The 21,219-nt window shown below is 35.3% G+C and overlaps 1 protein-coding gene and 1 pseudogene across 1 annotated transcript in view; one reads left to right on the top strand and one right to left on the bottom strand.

Annotated features, from left to right (window-relative positions):
• Positions 1–15,528, top strand: part of LOC124372977 (lysosomal alpha-glucosidase-like) — a gene marked incomplete at both ends in the record, with an annotated part of 41,532 nt that extends 26,004 nt beyond the window's left edge. The window contains 5 exon segments of the mRNA XM_046831383.1: positions 1,010–1,215; positions 3,506–3,639; positions 8,740–8,891; positions 15,117–15,265; positions 15,444–15,528. Coding sequence (XP_046687339.1) covers positions 1,010–1,215; positions 3,506–3,639; positions 8,740–8,891; positions 15,117–15,265; positions 15,444–15,528 — 726 coding nt within the window.
• Positions 15,529–18,930: 3,402 nt separating this feature from the next.
• Positions 18,931–20,112, bottom strand: LOC124372976 (annotated as a pseudogene).
• Between the last annotated feature and the right edge of the window lie 1,107 nt (positions 20,113–21,219).

Raw genomic sequence — 21,219 nt, 5'->3', positions numbered from 1 at the left:
ACAAAATCTGGTTTTCTATAGTTATTGTTAATTGGATAAAAAATGACTTTTTATTAAATCTTTTGAAAGTAGTAGGAGTTTGTTTATATTTGCTATATTTATATATTTTTTTATACAAACAAAATATATTTGTTCATATTTTTCAGTGTACAAAAATTATGAACAATATTAATATTATTTGTTTATTTTAAAAACAGAATGTAGTTAGTTATCCACCTGAGGAATCGATAAGATTGCAGATACTAAATTTTGTATTACTGCAAAATGGCAAATTTTCAAACATCCTGTTATCTTCTTCATAAACGTTCCTATCAAAAACAAATTTTAATTTTGTTTCGCAAAGAATTATTTATATTTGATTATAATTAAGACAGTAAGATATAATAAAATCTTTCACATGAAGAGTTCCTAACTATAAGAGGTATTACAATAAAAATGTTGTATTTGAAATAACCCTAAATTTTGTGTTCTTAAATTTAATAAAACTGAAGTTTTTCTACAAAAGTAACTGTATTTTTTTATCACTCTCCTGTGTTTTTATTTTGCATTCTTTTTTATGACAGTTATTTCTTCTAGACTTTTTTATTTTTTTTACTGTCTAGTTTTATAATTTCTTAATAGCTATTTCCAGGTTTTGCTAGCCATTTATGTGTACTAAAATACAATAGTAATATTATTACGTTTTATTTTTTGTTGAATTTAAAAAATCATAGATCTGTTTATAATTGCAATAGTGTAAGATTAAACTGTGGGATTCAGCATTCTAATTACACCCATCAAGGTATAAAATAATAAGATTTATGAAAAGCAGAGTCAAATATATTGTATATAATATTTTGTTCACCTGAAACATTTTCTGTGTCACAATTTCTTAACTAAATGTAAAAATAAACAATATAACAGAGTAGGTTGTTGTATTCAGATTATTTTATTTAACATCAAGGTGATAATATAATCTTAATCTTAAAATGATATTTTATATTTAGCTATTGACATGCTTGGTCCCTAGGACATGAATGACCCAACCAACTTCCTGAATGATTCCGGGAGGAGTTGTCCCAATGTATCACTAGAATACCCCCCATTCACGCCCGCCATAGCCGGATGCTACCTTTCCACACATACTCTCTGCATGTCAGCCAAACACCAGAGAGGAATTGCCCATTATAACCTTCACAACGTCTACGCCCTTGCTGAGGCTCTAGTCACCAGCTTGTGAGTTTATTCAGATTTATTCTTTGAGAGTATCCCATGGAGAGGTATACGCTTTTGGTTCTCTGTAAATCACTAATTTTCTCAAAAATTTGGTTTGATAATTTCACCCTTTTGGTTTTTAGAGAAAAAATATAGTGGCTGAAATAAAAAAGTATCATTTTTATGTTCCACAAGTACAGTGTTACACATAACACAGCCATGGTGATTCATATTACAGACACTGCACTAAGCACAAGGTGAAATTGGGCTAAATTCAATATTGAAAACATCTTTATTCTCGTAATATTTGAACATTGGCTACATGACAACATTTGTCTGAGAATGTGTCTACACACCACTTACTGTGTATGGAACTAAACACAATTAAAGATAAAGTAAAAATATGTGGACAGATTTACAAAGTTATGACAAAATAAATGTTTGATACTCTTATTACCTGTTTTAATAATGAATATTCTTTGTACTCACTGCTTAACATGCAATATGTATGTACAAATACATCATTCACACTCTATACCATTAACCACTCAAGTTACTTATTCATAATTAATTTATATAGATACTTAAGAAATATACATGTGCATATATTTATAGAGATACATAGGAAATGTATACATTTACATTCACATAGCCATATATGCAATAAATTATATATATATATAAACAATATTACTGATACATTGAAGTAACATTAATAAATATAATAGTGTGACTTACAGTACTAGTAGGCCTGTATATACTAATTATATTTTATTAAAACTTGTTTAATTTATTTGTAATTATTACAATTAAGCAATTAGACTTATTACAAATATTATATTGTTTGAATTAAGCAATTAAACTTATTATAAATATTGTATTGTATGCATTGGCTGTTGTTATATGGCTGCTCAGAAAAAATGTATAATTTCCATTGTGAAATAAATTAATTCCATCCCATTGAATTCTACATCTAGAAAGATTCACAGCGCAATCTTATTTAATTCAATTGTTAGTTTTATTTCTACTCTACAAATACTAAGTAAAAAACATTAGTCAAGTTACAAAAAAATGAAATACTGCAAAAGTGGGGGGCTTCTTCAGATTTAATCGAGAGGTGGTAGGGAAAGGCAATGTTCAAGGAAGAGCAAGCATGCCATAACTAATTTTTTTTACTCAACTACTTTTTTAGCTTATTAATGATGTTGCCTTGAAGTTGGAGAAGCAGCATTTGATACAGGTAACAGGACATTGTTATCTATGGAATTGATATCTTTGGTAGACTACTGAGCATTTCTTGTATGACTATACTGCTCTGTACAAGATAAGAAGTGAGATCTCTGTTATCCTTGACCAGAAATGATTGACACCTGCAGAAAAATGTCCTAAGTGATATTGTTAAATTTATTGGACTAATGGATATTTCTAGAATTCTTTGAAATAGCATTTCTTTGTAAATATATAAAAACGTTCTTGTGACTGATGTGTATAGATTGTAAATGCTGCCATAAATGAACAGACTTGAATCCAAACCACCAGGAATATGGGCCACACACTATCAAACTTGATTTGGGCAACATATCTACAGGAAACCAAAGGTTAAAGTGGACATTTCTGGTCCAACTGAATCTTGCCATATTCAACATTGAATCCAGATGGATAGTGAATACTGTCACCGAAAAACTAATCATTGTGTTTTTTAATGTCATGACAAATTGTCTGGATGCTTAGTTTCTGCATAAAAGTTTCGTATGAATTATTAACATTTATTCCAGCAACTTTGCAAGTAATCTTTGATAGGCTAATTATAACTCCACAGACAATAATGTATACATACTTAGTAAAATAAATCTAAGATAAAAATAAACAATATGCTATAGGCTAATGTAATAATATAAAATACAGGGAGGCCTACTAGGGCAAACTTGTCTGTTGTATCTACATAGGCCTAGTTGTATCTGGCCACCTCCATTAAAATTGCAGACTGGAGAAATTTTGAGAAAAAGAGAAAAAAAGAATGGAAACAGCTGTCTATTGTTTTTTTGAAATTTAACATGTAAATAATGATTTGGGTTGAGAAAAAACATTATCTGTCTGAGAAAAAACAGGTAGAATAATAGAAGAGTTGGTACAGATTATGTTAAACACTAATAACAGAACTAATAAAAGGCTCTTTTGTCCAAGGAGAATTTGAACATGCTATCTCAAACTTAGACTCTAAAGGAGATCTTAGAGTCTGACCACTGAATCTACCAAAAACATTTAAATGAAAAACCAATCCAAAAATGTCATTCTATTTTTTTTTTTTCAGTTCAATGCAGCAGATACGGAATAAGAGAGCATTTGTGGTCTCTAAATCCTCTTTCCTGGGTCTCGGTCGCTATGCTGGTGTCTGGACAGGGGACATAGAATCTTCTTGGGAAGACATGGCATATTCCGTCAGTGGTAAGTTGTGGATATATATATATATATATATATATATATATATATATTATAATATAGAGGTGGATACAATTAATATGTCTACAGAAAACTGACAAAACATTCTCTCAATCATATGTGGACAATCCTATGAGCTAGCTTTCATCTCACTTTATAAATATTTTTTACATTGGGTTTTGTTACATTTAGTATGAACAGACACAATTTTGAAACGACTAAGAATATATTTTGGTATTTTAACAGTTTTGAAACGACTAAGAATATGTATTTGTATTTTAACAGTGTTATAGTCAGATGAATAAACAAAACAAGTTGTAGTGTAAATTGTAGTATTGTAATTCCGAATTGCAATACTAAAACTTATACGATTTTGGTGTTATGAATGTTTCAAGAAACATTTTAGGACCAATCGTTCGGTATAATCCAATAGATTCAAACTGAGGAAAGCTTTATTTATACCATACCTTATAGTTCTAAGGATCAAATGTGAACCAGGCGTTCAGCTGTATTTTACTTGTATACTTGTATTTTAATCCACAATAACTTTTCAAATCAGTTCGGACCTTCTTTGTTAATATTTTAATTAAATCAGTATAATTAAATTATTACCAATTGGTCTTTCTTTCAAGAATTTAGTTGTAATATAAGTTTTTAATATAAACAACAATTTCGTATTATGAGCTTCAAATATGAGTATATCACACTGTGGGAACATCAAACTGGGTACAATCCATCTGTGGGAACTATGGCAACACTACAGTAACTCTATGTTGGCTCTGGGGTCACTTAACTCTAGAAGTGGCAGGCGCCAGATATACAGGCACGGTCAGCCGTCGTCTAAGTAGCAGCGCCGGAATTCCGGCCCGATTACGTTCCATCACATTACGTTATTTTTTAAGGAGTAAATATAATCTGATTGTGATAAAAATCATATATTTGGAAAGATAAAGAATCATACTTTACAATGATAACGTATTTTATTAGGTTTTGTACTATTTATAGATATCCTCTTTGGATATATATATATATATATATATATATTTATTTATATATATATATCCAAAGAGGATATCTATAAATAGAATATATATAAATGAATGTTTGTGTGTTTGTCCTTTATGGAATTGTAAACTATTTGACCGATCATTATGAAAATTTGTATGTATATGTATTTTTCCACGAAGAAGGTTTCTATGCTATGTCTATTGATGTAACTCGCCTCCAGGTGTCGTTGCCAAAGAAATAGTTTTCAAAGCGCCTGTACATTATAAACTGCAATTACGAGACAGTTACGAATATTTAATAGCGAAACACTATTTGAAGGCGCTAAGTTATGATGTATATTTTGAAGATAAATTTCTGGTTGAACTTAAAGCTTGAGTGCTAGACCACTTTATAATAAAACACATGTACGTATACAATGGCTATAAACATATACAGATTTTCTTGATCATGGCAACAAAGCAAACTCTACATCAGCGTTGGAAATATAATTTACTTGAGCCAGTAGTGCACATACATGGGTAACTCTTACGAAAAGCGTGCGAAGCCGCGGGAAACAGCTAGTTGGATATATAAAACAGTTTTGCAGCAGACATCTGGCCCGCCCGCACAACATTTGTTTACTTTCTTGTGTTGTTCCAAGACCATAGTTTGGAGTTTATTTCAGCTAGTTGTTACTTATGAGCTAAATAATAGTATATTACACATATTTTTGTAAATAATTTGTCATAAAATGAGAGAAATCTTTAGAGATAGATCAGGTGACTTGAGAGAACTGCTATTCTGAACTGCTTGAGGAGCTGAATTCTACACTTGTAAATATTGTACGAGGGCTGTTTTTTAAGTAAGGGTCGTTCTCCCCGTACCCGGTAGTAGTTCGCGTTCCTGCCGTAACGGAGCGTTGCAACTTCATTCTCCCGGCATTCCTAGCGAAACAACTTCATGTCAGTTGAAGCTCTGTAGCTAACCTGTATGCATTACTGTGGATCTTTAAAATGTTTAAGATTATCGAATCACCCATCGCGTTTGACATTCGGTGAGTGTGATACGATTTTTGACTGCAAGAAAACATGTCGGCTACTGACATTCACCGTCAGCTTTGTGAGGTTTATGGTGCCAAGGCAATGAGTGAAGGGTAAAGTGCGGAAATGGGGTCCGAGAATTTAAAGATGGGCGCGAAAATGTCCACGATGAAGATCGCTCAGGCCGGCCATCTGTGATTACGGGAGATTTGGTTACTGCAGTTGACGCAAAAATTCATGAGGACCGACGGTTCACAATAACCACTCTCTCTATGGATTTTTCCTCAAGTGTCCAGGTCAGTACTGTACAAAATTGTGTCAGAAAAACCTAAACTTTAAAAAATTGTGCTCAAGATGGGTACCCAAACTACTCACTGAGGATCACAAAAAAAAAAAAAGAGATTAAAGCAGTTTTTTGACTTTCTTGACCGCTACGACGAGGAAGGATGACAACATGTTGAGTCGGGAATTGTCACAGGAGATGAAACATGGGTATCCCATATCACTCCTGAATCAAAGCAACAGTCCATGAAATGGCGGCACACAACATCTCCAGTTGTGATCATTCATTTGCGATCAACTGGAAGCAGGAAAGCTTGTGACTGGCATAATGCTTGACTTCAGCAAAAGCCTTGATTGCCTGGGACACAACCTCATCCCGCAAAAACGTTTCAAAGCCTGGGTATTAGTGGCTCTGCTTACAGGTGGTTAAAAAAGCTATTGGAAAGACAACGCACCCATGTGGTGGGAGATAAGACATCATAGCAAAGGGCCATAAGTAAAACCAAACATCAGATCCAAAAACGTTACCTCTGTAAGCCGAGGAGTTCCACAAGGATCAGTCCTAGGCCCTGTACTGTTTAAATTCATTATTTACCAATGACATGCCTCATCTTTAAATGCCTACTGTTTCTACTTTAATGTACGCCCGACGATACTACTCTTCTGCTCACTGGGAGCTCTGCAGAAGAGCTAGCAATTGACTCATATACTGCACTAATATGGCATACCTAGTAGTCAATATGACCAAGACCAAACAACTAGCATTCGGTAGAAGACGAGATGAAATTGCAGCCCTACCAGAAGTTGTCATGCAACCCAAGTGCAAACATTTCTTGGCGATAACAATTGACGAAACTCTTTCATGGACTCAACATGTTGACAACCTTTGCAGGAAAGTTAACACCAGCCTCTTTGTTATCAAAAGAATTTACCACATTAGTGATTTAATCACTGCAAAGACAACTTATTATGCCCTTTTTGAATCACATCTGAGGTACAGCATTGCTATATGGGGAGGCACGACAGTCACAAACCTACAGAGACTTTCCTGATACAGAAGAAAGTAATAAGAACTCTTAAAGGCCTAGGACCCAAGGGAAAGCTGTCGTGAAGGTTTCAAGGATCTTCGCATCTTGACAGTTGTGGCCCTCTAACATCCAGGAAGTGATTATGTTTGACCGACATGAATGAACTCCCTCGGGGGAACAGATGTACACCAGTAAACACTCGACATGCTGACAAAACTACATCCTGCCAGTACACCATTTATCACTGTACGGGAGGAAGCCATCGTACATGGGACGCAAGCTCTACAACCTGCTGCCAAACCGAGATAAAGGCTCAGAAGGGCAAGAAACTGAGGATGGCACTGAATAAGATGGCTGGTGACCAGGCCATTCTACACGCTGGAAGAATATCTACAAGACACATGACCATCTTAGACATCAAGATATTCAACTTATTTATTTTGTAAATTTTAAACTTTAACATTGTATTATTGACGCCATAACATTTCTCTATGAAATTTTTGTAAATAAAGAGATTTTGGACTGACTTTGACTTTGACCAGTCAAAGTCGCACAAAGCCAAGCAAAATGCTGTCGCGGCGCAAAGTTATGGCAACTGTGTTTCTGGGACAGGCGCAGTGTTTTGCTAGTGGACTTTATGCCGCGAGGAATGACGATTAAACTCAGATGCCTACTGCGCAAAACCCTGGCCAGTCTCCGACGCGCCATTCAGAACAAAAAGACCGCGGCATGCTGACGAAGGGAATTACTGCTCCTCCACGACAATGCAAGGCCTCACACCGCTGCTCGGACACAGGAAATGATCGACTCTTTTGGCTGGAAAGTTTTGAATCATCCCGCCGGTACAGCCCCGACCTTGCTCCGAGCGATTTCCACCTTTTTCGGTACTTGAAAAATCATCTTGACGGGGAAGCGCTACAATGACGACGAAGAAGTCAAGACGGCCGTGAACTCCTGGTTGTCAGAGCAGGCGGCAAATTTCTTTGAAGAGGAAAAGATTTGTTAGTTTAAGATATGATAAGTGCCTTTAACAAACAAGGCAAACTATGTAGAAAAATAAAAAAAGTATGTAGATTCTGAAAATAAATGTATTTTGAAAAAAAAAATAATTGTTGTTTATTTAAAAAAAAAAAAAAAACGGCCCTTACTTAAAAAAACAGCCCTTGTATGTAACATCAATGCGTTATATATTTATTTTTTAGTTGATTTATAACCAAAATGATTCATAAAAATGGTTTTAGGGTATTGAATACATTATATATCAACATGTATATATCGGCTTTATGTCTTACCCCTGTGCATAAAAATAAGTGCTTTCGTAAATTTCAGTAAAAAAACATAAAAAGTGTAAATATGGATTTTAAAAGACATATAAAACTATATGTTTCTGATATCACCAATAAATTATAGATAAAATGTATATATTAGAATTGTTTTTTTATACGCTTGAAGTCAAATACAAAACGGAATCCGAGGATAAAATTTAATTTTTTTACTTTTTAAAATCTTTTTGGCGCATCAAAAATTTATGACAAGAAAAATATTTGTTTTTTCTGTAGAACATGTTTTTCTGTGTTCTTTTATAAAAAAAATTATGTATAATATGTTAAGTTTGGAGCATTAATTGAGGTAGTAATATATATTAGAAAAATACATAAACAGTTGGCCTAAAACACCGTGCCACTACAGAGAATTTACAATGCCACCTCTAGGATTAAGGTCTTACCTAACAGTCACAATACTTACAATGTTATTGTATGTATGTGCAGATATCCTGAGCTTCAGCTTGTTTGGTATCCCAATGGCAGGAGCTGACATCTGTGGGTACCGTGGCAACACTACAGTTTATCTCTGTCAACGCTGGAGCCAGTTGGGAGCCTTTTATCCCTTTTCTCGTAACCACAACTCTAACGAAAGCGTAGTAAGTTTAACTTCTTGCCAAACATTATCAATATAAGTCGTGTTTTATTTAATGACTAGTTTTAAAATTTAGTACCATAGAATTTTTTTAAATCAGTTCACTTTTAGTAACAAAATTGTTTTTATATGCAGTTACCGTAACTAAACTACCATATAATCAGCTTTTGAAAACCTTTCTCAAAGAAATCTGTCACCTAACTGGACAACCACTGCAGCACGGTCATTTTGACATCATCAGCTTCAAACCGCGTTAACCTCCCAGATGCTTTCTTAAAGTTCTAGATTATGTCGAAGTCACTGGGCTGTATGTTGCATGATCAATTAGTTTCCAGCCAAATGATCAAATCAGTTCTTGAGTTTGATTTGCTATGTGAAAACAGGCATTTTAATTAAACAAAACGATACCTGTACTCAGCATGCCACACCTTTGGTTTGGATTGTTCAGCGCAAATTTATTAAGATCTTACAATGATCAACTTTTTGCACCAAGTTATCAGTAATGTGTGTAGATCATTCACTTTGTACCTTATAATTTACATTTGTTGTACGGTCATTTTTAAAAGCTCTGTCTCATTTCCTTACCACCCCATCACTCATAATGGTTTATCCACATATTTCACGGATCTAACGATGAATGTCAGCTACTATCACGCCTTTAGCGTTAAGCTACCGTATCACACTGCGTATTTCACACAGCATTTTTAATCGGAGGAGACATTTAAGCACTTGCAATCAACTGTAAACACCATTGAGTGGATCCATAACAGTAGCTGTGGCTTGGCGACAAATATCTGTACACAATGTGCATGCTCTGCCAGACTTCCAAAATGGTGCTGCTTTTTTGGAATTCAAGAAACTTAAAAAATATAATTTGACACATATTTATATTTAATGGTTTAAACTTCATAAAAGTAATTAAATAAATTCATGGAAAATCATCTGGCATTGCCGTAGCACAGCAATACAGTATAAAGAAACACATAAAACATTTTAATGAGAAAAATATGAACAAAATATTTTAGAACTCTTTGTAATAAATAGTCTATAGACAAAGGACATTATTGAAAAACACACACATTCATGGAAAACAGTACATTGCATCAAACATAAGAGTGTACAGATTAAATTTTAGTTCAGTTCATGAATTCTTTTCTGTATAGATGGATTTATATTGAAAATCCCCAGAGTTGCAACACAGAACTTAAACCTCTTCCAAAAAGTAAAACACAGACATAAAAACTTTGTTAACAAATTCTACGTTCAGCATAGTCCACCAAAATGCTCAAACTGCAACAAATAAGTTAGATGAACTTTCTCTTCTATGTGAGGAACTAAAACAAGGCATCTTCATAGTTTCGGAACACGGATTTACAAACGAAACAATAAATTTTTTTCAAAATTATTAACTTTGATCTGGCCCAATCCTTTCAGTGTCAATTTTATAAGGGAGGTGGAATAGCAATTTTAGTTCGAGATCGAATCAAGTCTGAGCCACTGAGGTTTAATGTAGGTATTGAATTTGATTTTGAGATGGCTGGAGTTGAGGTCTGCTTGAGTTCTCTTGGGAGAATTGCTGTAGTTGGTTTTTAAAGATCACCAAATGGCCAATTTGGTGTTTTTTTTTCGAGAGGCTTGAGCGGCTTCTAAACTATCTCCTCAATAATTTTAAATATTTTGTTATAATGGGGGATACAATATTAATGTTTTAAATATGAATGATAAGCAAACTCAACAGCTTAGAGACTTGCTCAAATCTTTTAGTCTTAGCTGGTCTGTGAACTCGCCGACTCGTGTGACAGCGACATCGAGCACTGCCATTGATAATGTCATAACAAACGTACTCAATAGTTCTATGTCAGTGCTGAACACTGCTATATCCGACCATTACCATTACGCACAGGAGGTGGTGATCCGTGGATGTTCAGTGAGCCAAGAATCCCACAACATTATTTTAAGGAGAAATGTCCATCCACATAATATAAATCTTTTAAATAAATGTCTGGCAGATAAAAATTGAATTTTTTTAGATTCTTTTACTTCTGCAGACACAATATTCGACTCCTTCAACAGTTGTTTCATGTTCCACTTAAATGTTTGCTGTCCCCTTAGGAAAAATAAAAAAACAAAAGGTAAAGTTCAGAAGAATTATTGGATAACACTGGAAATTCTGATTTTCTAGAAATAAACTAAAATTCTATAATGAAATATTCAGGAACACTAATGATTTATAGATTCAAATCCTTCTATAGTTCTAAGAGCTAGTGGTCAGGCTACCTGTATGTATTTGGACGAGACCTGGGTTTTTGTACAGTGAGGCCCCTGTACCCCTGTACATGAGATGGGGAGTCACAAGCGAAGCTCCAGGTTGGCCGACTTTGGCGGGCGCTCTCAGGTAAGACAGGTATCAATTTTTGGGCAATTTCGTAAGTATTTGATGACGTCTGCCGTTTTGTAATTTGAAAATATATTATTATTATTATCGGAAAATGACAATGGCAGACCATTGTCGCGCGGATTTCATTGCGGCAGACAATTTTGAAAGTGCTCAAAAAAATAAAATTTTGAAAGTAATTGACGAGATCTGCCATTGATATTTTTATTTTATTAGGGTCTTAAAAACTTATTTTGAGCATGGCAGACGTCTATATAGCGGACATACTTTAGTAGAAAAGAAAATCTTAGCTACTCCCTGATTAAAAATATTGATAAAAAAAAAAATTGGGTGTAAAGATCATCAAATTGTTGAAATACCCGTTGGCGGGCAAACAACATTTTTTTTGTTAGATGTCAAAAATGTTTGAATTTTATCGCCAAATTTCTTGCGAAGTTTTTTCTATTCCAAAAAAAAACAAAAAAAAAAAAAAAAAAAAATAAGATGCGTTAAATATTGATGCTGGGTCTGAGCTTTCACTTAATTCTTTAAATATTTCAAAGATACTCTTTCTGCAAATAACTCAGAAAATAACAACATCCTCGTTTTATAACATTATCTTCAACTAAATGACATATTTCTTTTATAAACAGTTTCATGTACTTCTCAGGGAGATGTGCCATGCAGTACGAAGCACGACTTTCACGAGTGATCTTTTTTGATACCTAAAAAGTTTGCCGACAAATTTCATGGTAATGTGCTTCAGATGAGAGAACACTTTCTATTTTTGTTCAAGTTTAATTGGTAAATTGTAGTAATCTGACTTAAAGTTTAATAGGATACTCTTTTTAAATTGATCCTTCTCTGAAGTCACACCACACATTTGAGTTTGCAGAAGCTACAGTATCGGAAGTTACAGTATCGGAAGCTACAGTATTCGAAAATTGAACATTCGATGATTTTGCTGAATCTGAAGATGATCCCTCCTCCATCGAAAGTTTCAGCTTCAGCGTCGATTTATTTTTCAGCTTTCTTTTGTCTCAAGAATTTTTTGCATTGTTTTCAAGGGAATCATGTACACGTATATCCTCAATTATTGAACCATCAGCTGATGTAGATGGCTGTTCAATTGCGGACAAAGACTTTTTAGATTGTGATAGAACCTTTTTTCAACAATCTGTCGTCAAATACTGCCTTTTTATAATGCTGTAAATGTCTTATAACAACTACTATGAAATGCTGAATCATAAGTTTCGTCGGGTCGGTAAAATAATTTCTTTATATTTTAATATGTGGAATTTTTATTATAACCTCAAAAATCCTTTTACATTTTGATATAGTATCTGTATAATGAAATCCGCGCGATAATCGTCTGCCATTGTTATTTTTCGCAGATAATAATAATATATTTTCAAATTACAAAACGGCAGACGTCATCAAATACTTACGAAATTGCAAAAATTGATACCTGTCTTACCTGAGGGCGCCCGCCAAGTCGGCCACCTGGAGCTTAGTGACTCCCCATTCATGTACAGGGGGTTACAGGGGGGCCCTACTGTACAAAAACCAGGTCTCGTCAAATACATACAGGTAGCCGACCACTAGCTCTTAGACTAATAGAAAAATTACAAAAAGGAATTTATAAAAAAAGTAAATAACTGCTGCAAAATCATACGAAATAAACAATAAACTACAACAGTCATCTTAACTTTTCTAAGACAGCCTTGGAACATTATAAAAATACTCAACAAATAAAGCATCTTCAAAATCCATTCAGCTTGATGCTGATGGGATAAAATTAACCGATCCAAAATGCAATAGCTTTGGAAAAAAAAAAAAAAAAAAAAATAATTTTTAATATAAATTCTTCTCTCGTGATGATGACCGTGAATTGGAACTGGATACAAGTCACCACACATACCCTGCTTCATCTATGGTTCTGGATCCTGTGTGTGAGGACAAAGTGGGACGTATTGTAAGAAGTTTTTCAGATAAACTTCCAATGACATAAATGGCATATCAATGTGGCTTATAAAACAATGTTATCAGACATATTAAGCCCATTGACAAAAATCATAAATGTTTCATTTCGAAACTGGCACATTCCCATCCGCACTCCAATTGGCAAAAGTCGTTACCTGTTTTCAAAAAAAAGCAATCCCAAAGATAGCGGCATAACTATCGTACCAATTTCAATTTTACCTGTTTTTAGCAAAATTTTTGAAAAACTTTTCCTGGACCCAACGTTCTTAATTTTACTTGACATACACAAAATTTTGTCTGATCAAACAATTTGGTTTCAGACCAGGAAAATCAAATTTTGGAGCAATCACACAACTTGTAGACTTTATTGTGGAAGGCTTTGAGACACATCAAAGAAACGCTCGTGTCTTTCTTGATCTTTTCAAAAGCGTTTGATACTGTTAAATCATGGTATATTGCTACACAAGCTGGAAGGCTGTGGTGTACGAGGGGACAGCACACCAGTGGCTCCACTCATACTTGTGCAGTTAGAAGTCAATGTGTTCAGGTCCAGAATTGCAGTATCAAGTAGTATTAGAATATACCAAGGAGTTCCCACAGGGATCAATCATGGGTCCTGTCCTTTTCTTGATTTATGTGAATAATATCCATGCGTCAGCCTTATTTGGGAAAATCATTCAATACGCAGATGGGACACGACTCTCTGTTTCCGGGCTGATTCTCTGACCTCTTTGGAGATTCAAACCTTCTTGATCTTAATTCCTGCATTTCAAAATTTTCTGGTAAATAATCTCAAAACTAATCATGAAAAGACAAAATTACATCCAACTTCTGTTTACGTGGGTTGAATACTTATGAAACCCCAACATGTAAATGATGGATAAACATTGTTCTGGGAAGAATACTGATTCTGCTAAATTTCTAGGAATAGCCTACACCTAGATAAAGGGTTAACCTGGAATGTTCACATTGAAAGAGTGTATGTGCTAAATTGGCAACTGGAATTTTTGTCCTTTGAAATTTATCAAAGTTTTGTACGTCTGATGTCTTAATGATGGCTTACTATGGATTAATATTTCCATACCTGTCAGTACGGAATTTCTCTGTGGGCAGTTGTGCCATATCAAACTTGGAAAGACGTTAAGAGTATTCAGACTGCAGAAAAAAAGCTGTTCGAATCATCGCAAAAATTGAACAACAGAGAGTCATGTCGAAGTGCCTTCAGGGAGCCTCAAACTTGCTAACATCTACCCAGCTTGTATATTTTAGAGACTTCATTTTATACTGTCGATTTCAGTGTTATATTGATGCAGGGGCAGTTGACTTTGTTACTACATTGTTACTTTATAAACTTATTTGCAACCAAAAGTCATTGCATTCCCTTTTCCCTCCATTGCATCAGTTTTGTTAGTTGAAAGATCAACTAAGTTAGGGTTTGCCATTGAAACTTTTGTGATTTCTCATTATATTGCTTAGATGAATATGAACATAAACATCGCAAATCAGTAACAATTCAGTCTTGTTTCAATCTCAGGTTCAATGTGACTACACCTCTTAAATCAACACATTCACTGTGAAATTAATTGAGTGAGGCTGATTAATGGGAATAAGTCGATTAGTGAAACTGTACAGAATCTATCACATTCAACAAGATAATTACACCAAATCTAGGCTTACAATAGTCTCTTTAACTAAAGCCATATCTAGAACTAGTACAAAATTGTTTGGACGTGATGGTTTCGAAATTGATCCAACCACCCCTATTTAGTAATTATTTAAACTTTTGTTTAGCAGCAGAAGTTAGATTTTGGTCTTTTTGTTCAATGTTCTTAGTTATATTGTAATGACGTTGGTGAACTGTACTCTGTGTAGGACCAGGATCCTAAGGCTCTGGGAGATCTGGTGGTGGAGTCAGCCCGCAGTGCCCTTCTAGTACGCTACACTCTCCTGCCATACCTCTACACACTGTTCTGGCAGGCTCACACCTATGGAGATACTGTTGTCAGACCGTTGTTTTTCGAGTAAGTATTTCAGTAATAGTTTATTATTTTTTGTAAAATGAACAGCAAAACATTTAAATAAACTCTAGTAGGATTTAATACTTCTTATTCGAGAATTTTTCGACTAAAACTTTCTGCCATCCTTTTCTCGAACTCCTTGATGCCAAGTAATAACAAAAGTACGATGTTTGATCCACAGATTTCCCAGTGATAGTAAGACATTTGCCATAAATTCTTACTTCATGTGGGGACCTGCACTTCTCATCGCCCCTGTACTGCAGGAAGTAAGTACTCTACAGCTGTTACATTCTATGCCTCAGTTTTATTGTCCAGAGATCAATCCATTAAATCTACTCAGCTCATAAAGGACATATGTATCAAATACATTCTTAAATTACATTGACCGCAGTTTTGTATTGTATTTTTTTCATCCAGGCTGGAGGGCAACAAAAGATGTAAGAGCTAACTGATTAATTTTTTTTTAATTAAGGAGAAGCCAATCTCCTTTTAAGCTCTATTTTTATCTGTCCATAGGCCACTGACTAGTGCAAGGTTCTTATTAAACAGAATAAAGGTGAGAGTCGATACAGTATAAGGTCGATGGTACTGATAAAAAGTGCAACACTCACAGACAGGATTTGAACCTAAGCTATCTCTAACTCAGATACTAACTCCGATGTCCATTGTGCGACTGCTTGGTCATTGGCACTTCCAGTGATTTGAATTTGAAGAATAAACAAGAGCCGGTTACGTACCTGACCATTTGTCCTAGAGGCAAGGCAGCAAGATGTTATTTTCTGTTACATCTCACTAATTTGAGAAACCAGAATAGGAGCAGCTAGATGTTGACAGATTAGTTCCTGGGCTGTCCTTTCCATGGAAGTCACTTCACTCCTGTGAAAATCACTTCACTCCTGTGTAAAGTTGCTCCAGATAGTCGATCAGAGATCAGAGAACACAATACATAAACTCTTGCCCTAGACACTGCATTGGCCCTAGACACTGCATTGTGGCAGGTTTCTGCACCTAATAAGTGGCCAATATTGAGTGAACTGGGTTGTTTGATTTAATTAAATACACAGATTTCTTTATGACAGAAAAAGAGAGTGAATGACCACACACCTCAGAGGTGTTGGGTTCACTGCGGCTCTCTATGAGGTGAAAATATGTGTTTCCAATTCAGTTCTAGAGGGGATGTCAATATCATTGATTGGTGGAGCCGTGTGATTTGAAATTTTTGTACATTGCTATGGCTGTCTTACATGTATACATATTTACACTAGTTGTTTGTTAGTTAGTTTATGTTATTAAATTAAAAATGCAAATTATAATAATGTTTTATCTTTTAAATACTAAACAGTATTACATCTCAAGTTTTCAGTGCAAAATCTGTGAAAAATGAAGGGATCTTAAGGTTATGTTGTGGGACATTTTATACAATAAATGCAACAGGATATCTGAATTTACATAGTATATAGAAACTTTCAATATTTCAATATGCATTCATTAATCTTGCATCAGAAACAACGGAACAAAATCTAAGAACTTGATTGGGTTAAGTGAAATGAAAATGAGACCATTATAGTGCATGGAAATAGTTTTAACCTTTAGAGTACTTCACTAGGTCACTCATGGTATCCTTTGGCAAAGTTTGAGTTAGCATATTCGATGACTTGCCTATTAAGCTGTTTTCTTCTCATGTGAGTGGTAGACCTGTGGTGACAAGAATTAATGGTCAGTTTTCATGACTACCTAGAGCAGTAGAGACTTACAAAAAATTGTTTTTGTTGAAACCAGTTTGATAAATTATATGTAGTGATGTAGGCCGGTTAAATACCCAGTGGGAAAGTAAATATAAATTGGGCATTTACCCAATGGTCATTCAAATGCTCAAAACACAGGAACACCGAGCAAGCACAGGATAGTTCTGTCAGCTTGGAGGTTAATGGCAAGAAAGACGATGACCCAGATCTCATTACTAATCAACTCATTATTTATTTTTCACAAATATCAGGGTTTCTGCTATTTGACTACAGGGTCATTTGAACTTTCTAGGTTTGATGGAAACCTATTTAATTCTGTTTCATAATTTTTAGCCTAAGTGCTCTTTCAATTATAATTTCTATTAATATTAATAACTTTATACTGTTGTAGGTTACAATGAGCTTCCATATATTTCCCAAAGTTTAACTTACTCTGAAGCGGTAATTTGAATTAATATTGAAAATACCCTGAGTATTTATGAACAGTGGGTGTTTACCTTGATTCTTGAATTTGGCTATTTTATATCCCTAATTATTTATATGTAGTATTCCTTATGCTAAATATTTGGGGGGAAATAGTCAGGTGATTACCTAAAGATTTAGATCTATGAGTCTCTTCATATACAGAAACATTTTACTTAATCTTAGGACTTTCAGAAAGAATCCTTGTAAATGTTACTTATATTTATTTCTAATGTATATGTTACCGGACAAACCCGATTTTAGGACAAACTAGTTTGGACTAGGATGTTCTAGTTTTTCCTGACCACACTAGGATAAACTAGTTTGGCCTTATTGATTACAGGCTGAACTGGTTTGGCCTAATAGCGTTAGGATAAACTAGTTCAGCCTGGTAGAATTGTTAGGCCGAACTAGTTTGGCCTGGTAGCGAACGGATAAACTAATGTGGCCGGGTTCAAGGTCAAGCCAAACCCAAGCAGCCGGGTGGTGGGGGTTGCAAGTCTCCGACGTGCTCGTCGCATTACATTGTTTGCTCCTACCGCTCACTCTCTCAGTCAGTATCCGCTGTGCGTGGAGTGCGAATATGAGTGCGTCTTAGTTGTTATTTGGTTGTTCGTTGTGCTTTGGAGTGTGTTGTGTGGGAGTAATTAGTGTTTAGTGAGCTAAGAGAGTGGTACAAGTAACGTATACTTTAGTAGGTGGGACTATGGAGGAAGATTCTGTTAGTGGTGGGCATAGCCAGAAAGAATGGAGAGAAAGATTCATGACTACAGTTTTACAAAGTGAAAACGAGAAATCAACACATTTCAACGTATTGACAAAAGATAAGTACCAACAACTTATAAATGAAGTCGAAACTGCTGCAAACACAGATAAGAAGACCCCGTTGCAGCAGAGACGCCTGAAACGATTTGGTGTAATTGACATCGGAGGAGTAAAAAAATTGGTGGCAGCCGGTGAGAGAAACCAAGACATCAAGTACTATTTGGCGATAGATGAACTGTACGATGTTATCGATGCTGCTCACGGGGCAGTTGGTCACGGTGGCCGTGATAGAATGCTTGCCGAAACGTCAAAGAAATATGCCAATATTACGAAGGAAGAAATACAGCTTTATCTGTCAATGTGCCAAGTATGTCACATGAAAAAAAAAACAAAAAGAAACGAGGTCTGGTCTCAAAACCAATTTTACATTCGGAAATGAATAGTAGGTGCCAAGTTGATCTTATCGATTTTCAGACTCAACCAGATAACCAATTTAAGTTTATAATGGTTTACCAAGATCCATTTAACAAAATTTGTTTTTGCTTCGTCCATTGCAAAGCAAAAGAGCTGAGGAAGTTGCCTACCAACTGAATGATATCTTTTTAACTTTAGGAGCCCCGTGTAATTCTACAGTCTGATAATGGAGAGAACCCAAGCAGCCGGGGGGGTGGGGGTTTAAAACTATATTAGAGTATCATAAAATGTTTAAGGGTAATGAATTATTCACATTTCGATATTCTGAGGAACAAAACTAAACGTGTTTATTGATTACTTATTGTTACATGACAAACTGGAATGGCATTTAGAATTGCAGAGTACATTTTTTCTTTTTGCAAAGGCACCTATTTGTTTTGCAGCTTGTTGTACAAGAACATTTTAGAAATCCTTGACCGCTACCAATGGAATGTTTTGTTGCTGCGGTTCTTAAAGAAATCTCGCTCTCCATATTCACGTCATTTTCAGTGAAGAATCTTTGGACACTCACGTCAAACTGGGTTCTGAAAAAAGTCCGCAAATTGTATTCTTGATAAACAATTAAGTAAACTTAAACTTTTAACATTTGTAATTTACTGTAAACTTATATTTAGGCTGGTTTAAATGAAAAGTCGTTGAATTCGGGTAAAAATTATGGACGATGAGGGTAAAATTGTGAGATCAAACACGGGTTCAAAAAACATTTTGAAACTATAACGTTAACATAACTATAACTATAACGTTAACGTTAACATAATTAACTAAACATATGCCTACCTGCAATAGAGTGTTTGAAGAATTCCATGTTTCGTTCCAATTTTGTACAGCCCCTCATCAGTGATATCAATAACAACTCCAGTGATATTCCTTAGGTCAACTTTAGACTTGTCCACATCGGGAATGGGTATCATGACGTTATCTCCAATATTGGCTGGTGGATGTGACTTGTCACTGTGTGATTTTCATTTTTTTTGCTTGCTTTCCTTAGACCTTCAGCAGCGGTTTTTCTTGAATTTTTTATTTTATTTTCAGTTGAGGTATGGGTCTGAACCATATTTTCATCTTCTTCCATTAAGATATCGTCAGCTGTTTCACTTGCAGGTGTTAGGTTATTGTTTTATAACCTTTTTAAGATCTTCCTCATCGTTTATATCTTTGAAAATTTCAGAGGGCAGAGATGAAGTAGAAAGTCCGACTCTAGGATCCATGCCGAACATTAGCTTTATAAGGAGATTGCTTAATACCAGAATGGAAAGCTCTGTTCTTCATGAATTGTACATACCGTAACCCCTCAGACCACTTTGTTGTCTTGTTATCAGCCATCCAAGATGCGAGCATGTTTTCGATGTCTTGATTGGCTCTTTCAAACTGAGCCTTGACTTTGGCTGTGCCGAGGTTTACCATGCACAATTTTCCAACTCTGGCCACAACTGTGGTTTACTTCAGAAATAACTTTATTAACAAATTCTCTTCCATTATCAGACTGTAGAATACACGGGGCTCCTAAAGTTAAAAAGATATCATTCAGTTGGTTAGGCAACTTCCTTAGCTCTTTTGCTTTTCAATGGACGAAGCAAAACAAATTTTGTTAAATGGTCTTGGTAAACCATTATAAACTTAAATTGGTTATCTGGTTGAGTCTGAAAACCGATAAGATCAACTTGGCACCTACTATTCATTTCCGAATGTAAAATTGGTTTTGAGACCAGACCTCGTTTCTTTTTGTTTTTTTTTTATGTGACATACTTGGCACATTGACAGATAAAAGCTGTATTTCTTCCTTCGTAATATTGGCATATTTCTTTGACGTTTCGGCAAGCATTCTATCACGGCCACCGTGACCAACTGCCCCGTGAGCAGCATCGATAACAACCGTACAGTTCATCTACCGTCAAATAGTACTTGATGTCTTGGTTTCTCCTCTCCGGCTGCCACCAATTTTTTTACTCCTCCGATGTCAATTACACCAAATCGTTTCAGGCGTCTCTGCTGCAACGGGGTCTTCTTATCTGTGTTTGCAGCAGTTTCGACTTCATTTATAAGTTGTTGGTACTTATCTTTTGTCAATACGTTGAAATGTGTTGATTTCTCGTTTTCACTTTGTAAAACTGTAGTCATGAATCTTTCTCTCCATTCTTTCTGGCTATGCCCACCACTAACAGAATCTTCCTCCATAGTCCCACCTACTAAAGTATACGTTACTTGTACCACTCTCTTAGCTCACTAACACTAATACTCCCACACAACACACTCCAAAGCACAACGAACAACCAAATAACAACTAAGACGCACTCATATTCTGCACTCCACGCACAGCGGATACTGACTGAGAGAGTGAGCGGTAGGAGCAAACAATGTAATGTGACGAGCACGTCGAGACTTGCAACCCCCACCACCCGGCTGCTTGGTTTTGGCCTGACCTTGAACCCGGCCACATTAGTTTATCCGTTCGCTACCAGGCCAAACTAGTTCGGCCTAACAATTCTACCAGGCTGAACTAGTTTATCCTAA

This window comes from Homalodisca vitripennis, unplaced genomic scaffold, assembly GCF_021130785.1.
Source record: "Homalodisca vitripennis isolate AUS2020 unplaced genomic scaffold, UT_GWSS_2.1 ScUCBcl_4509;HRSCAF=10721, whole genome shotgun sequence".
NCBI lineage: Eukaryota > Metazoa > Arthropoda > Insecta > Hemiptera > Cicadellidae > Homalodisca > Homalodisca vitripennis.
This window is presented reverse-complemented; position numbering and strand designations above follow the sequence as displayed.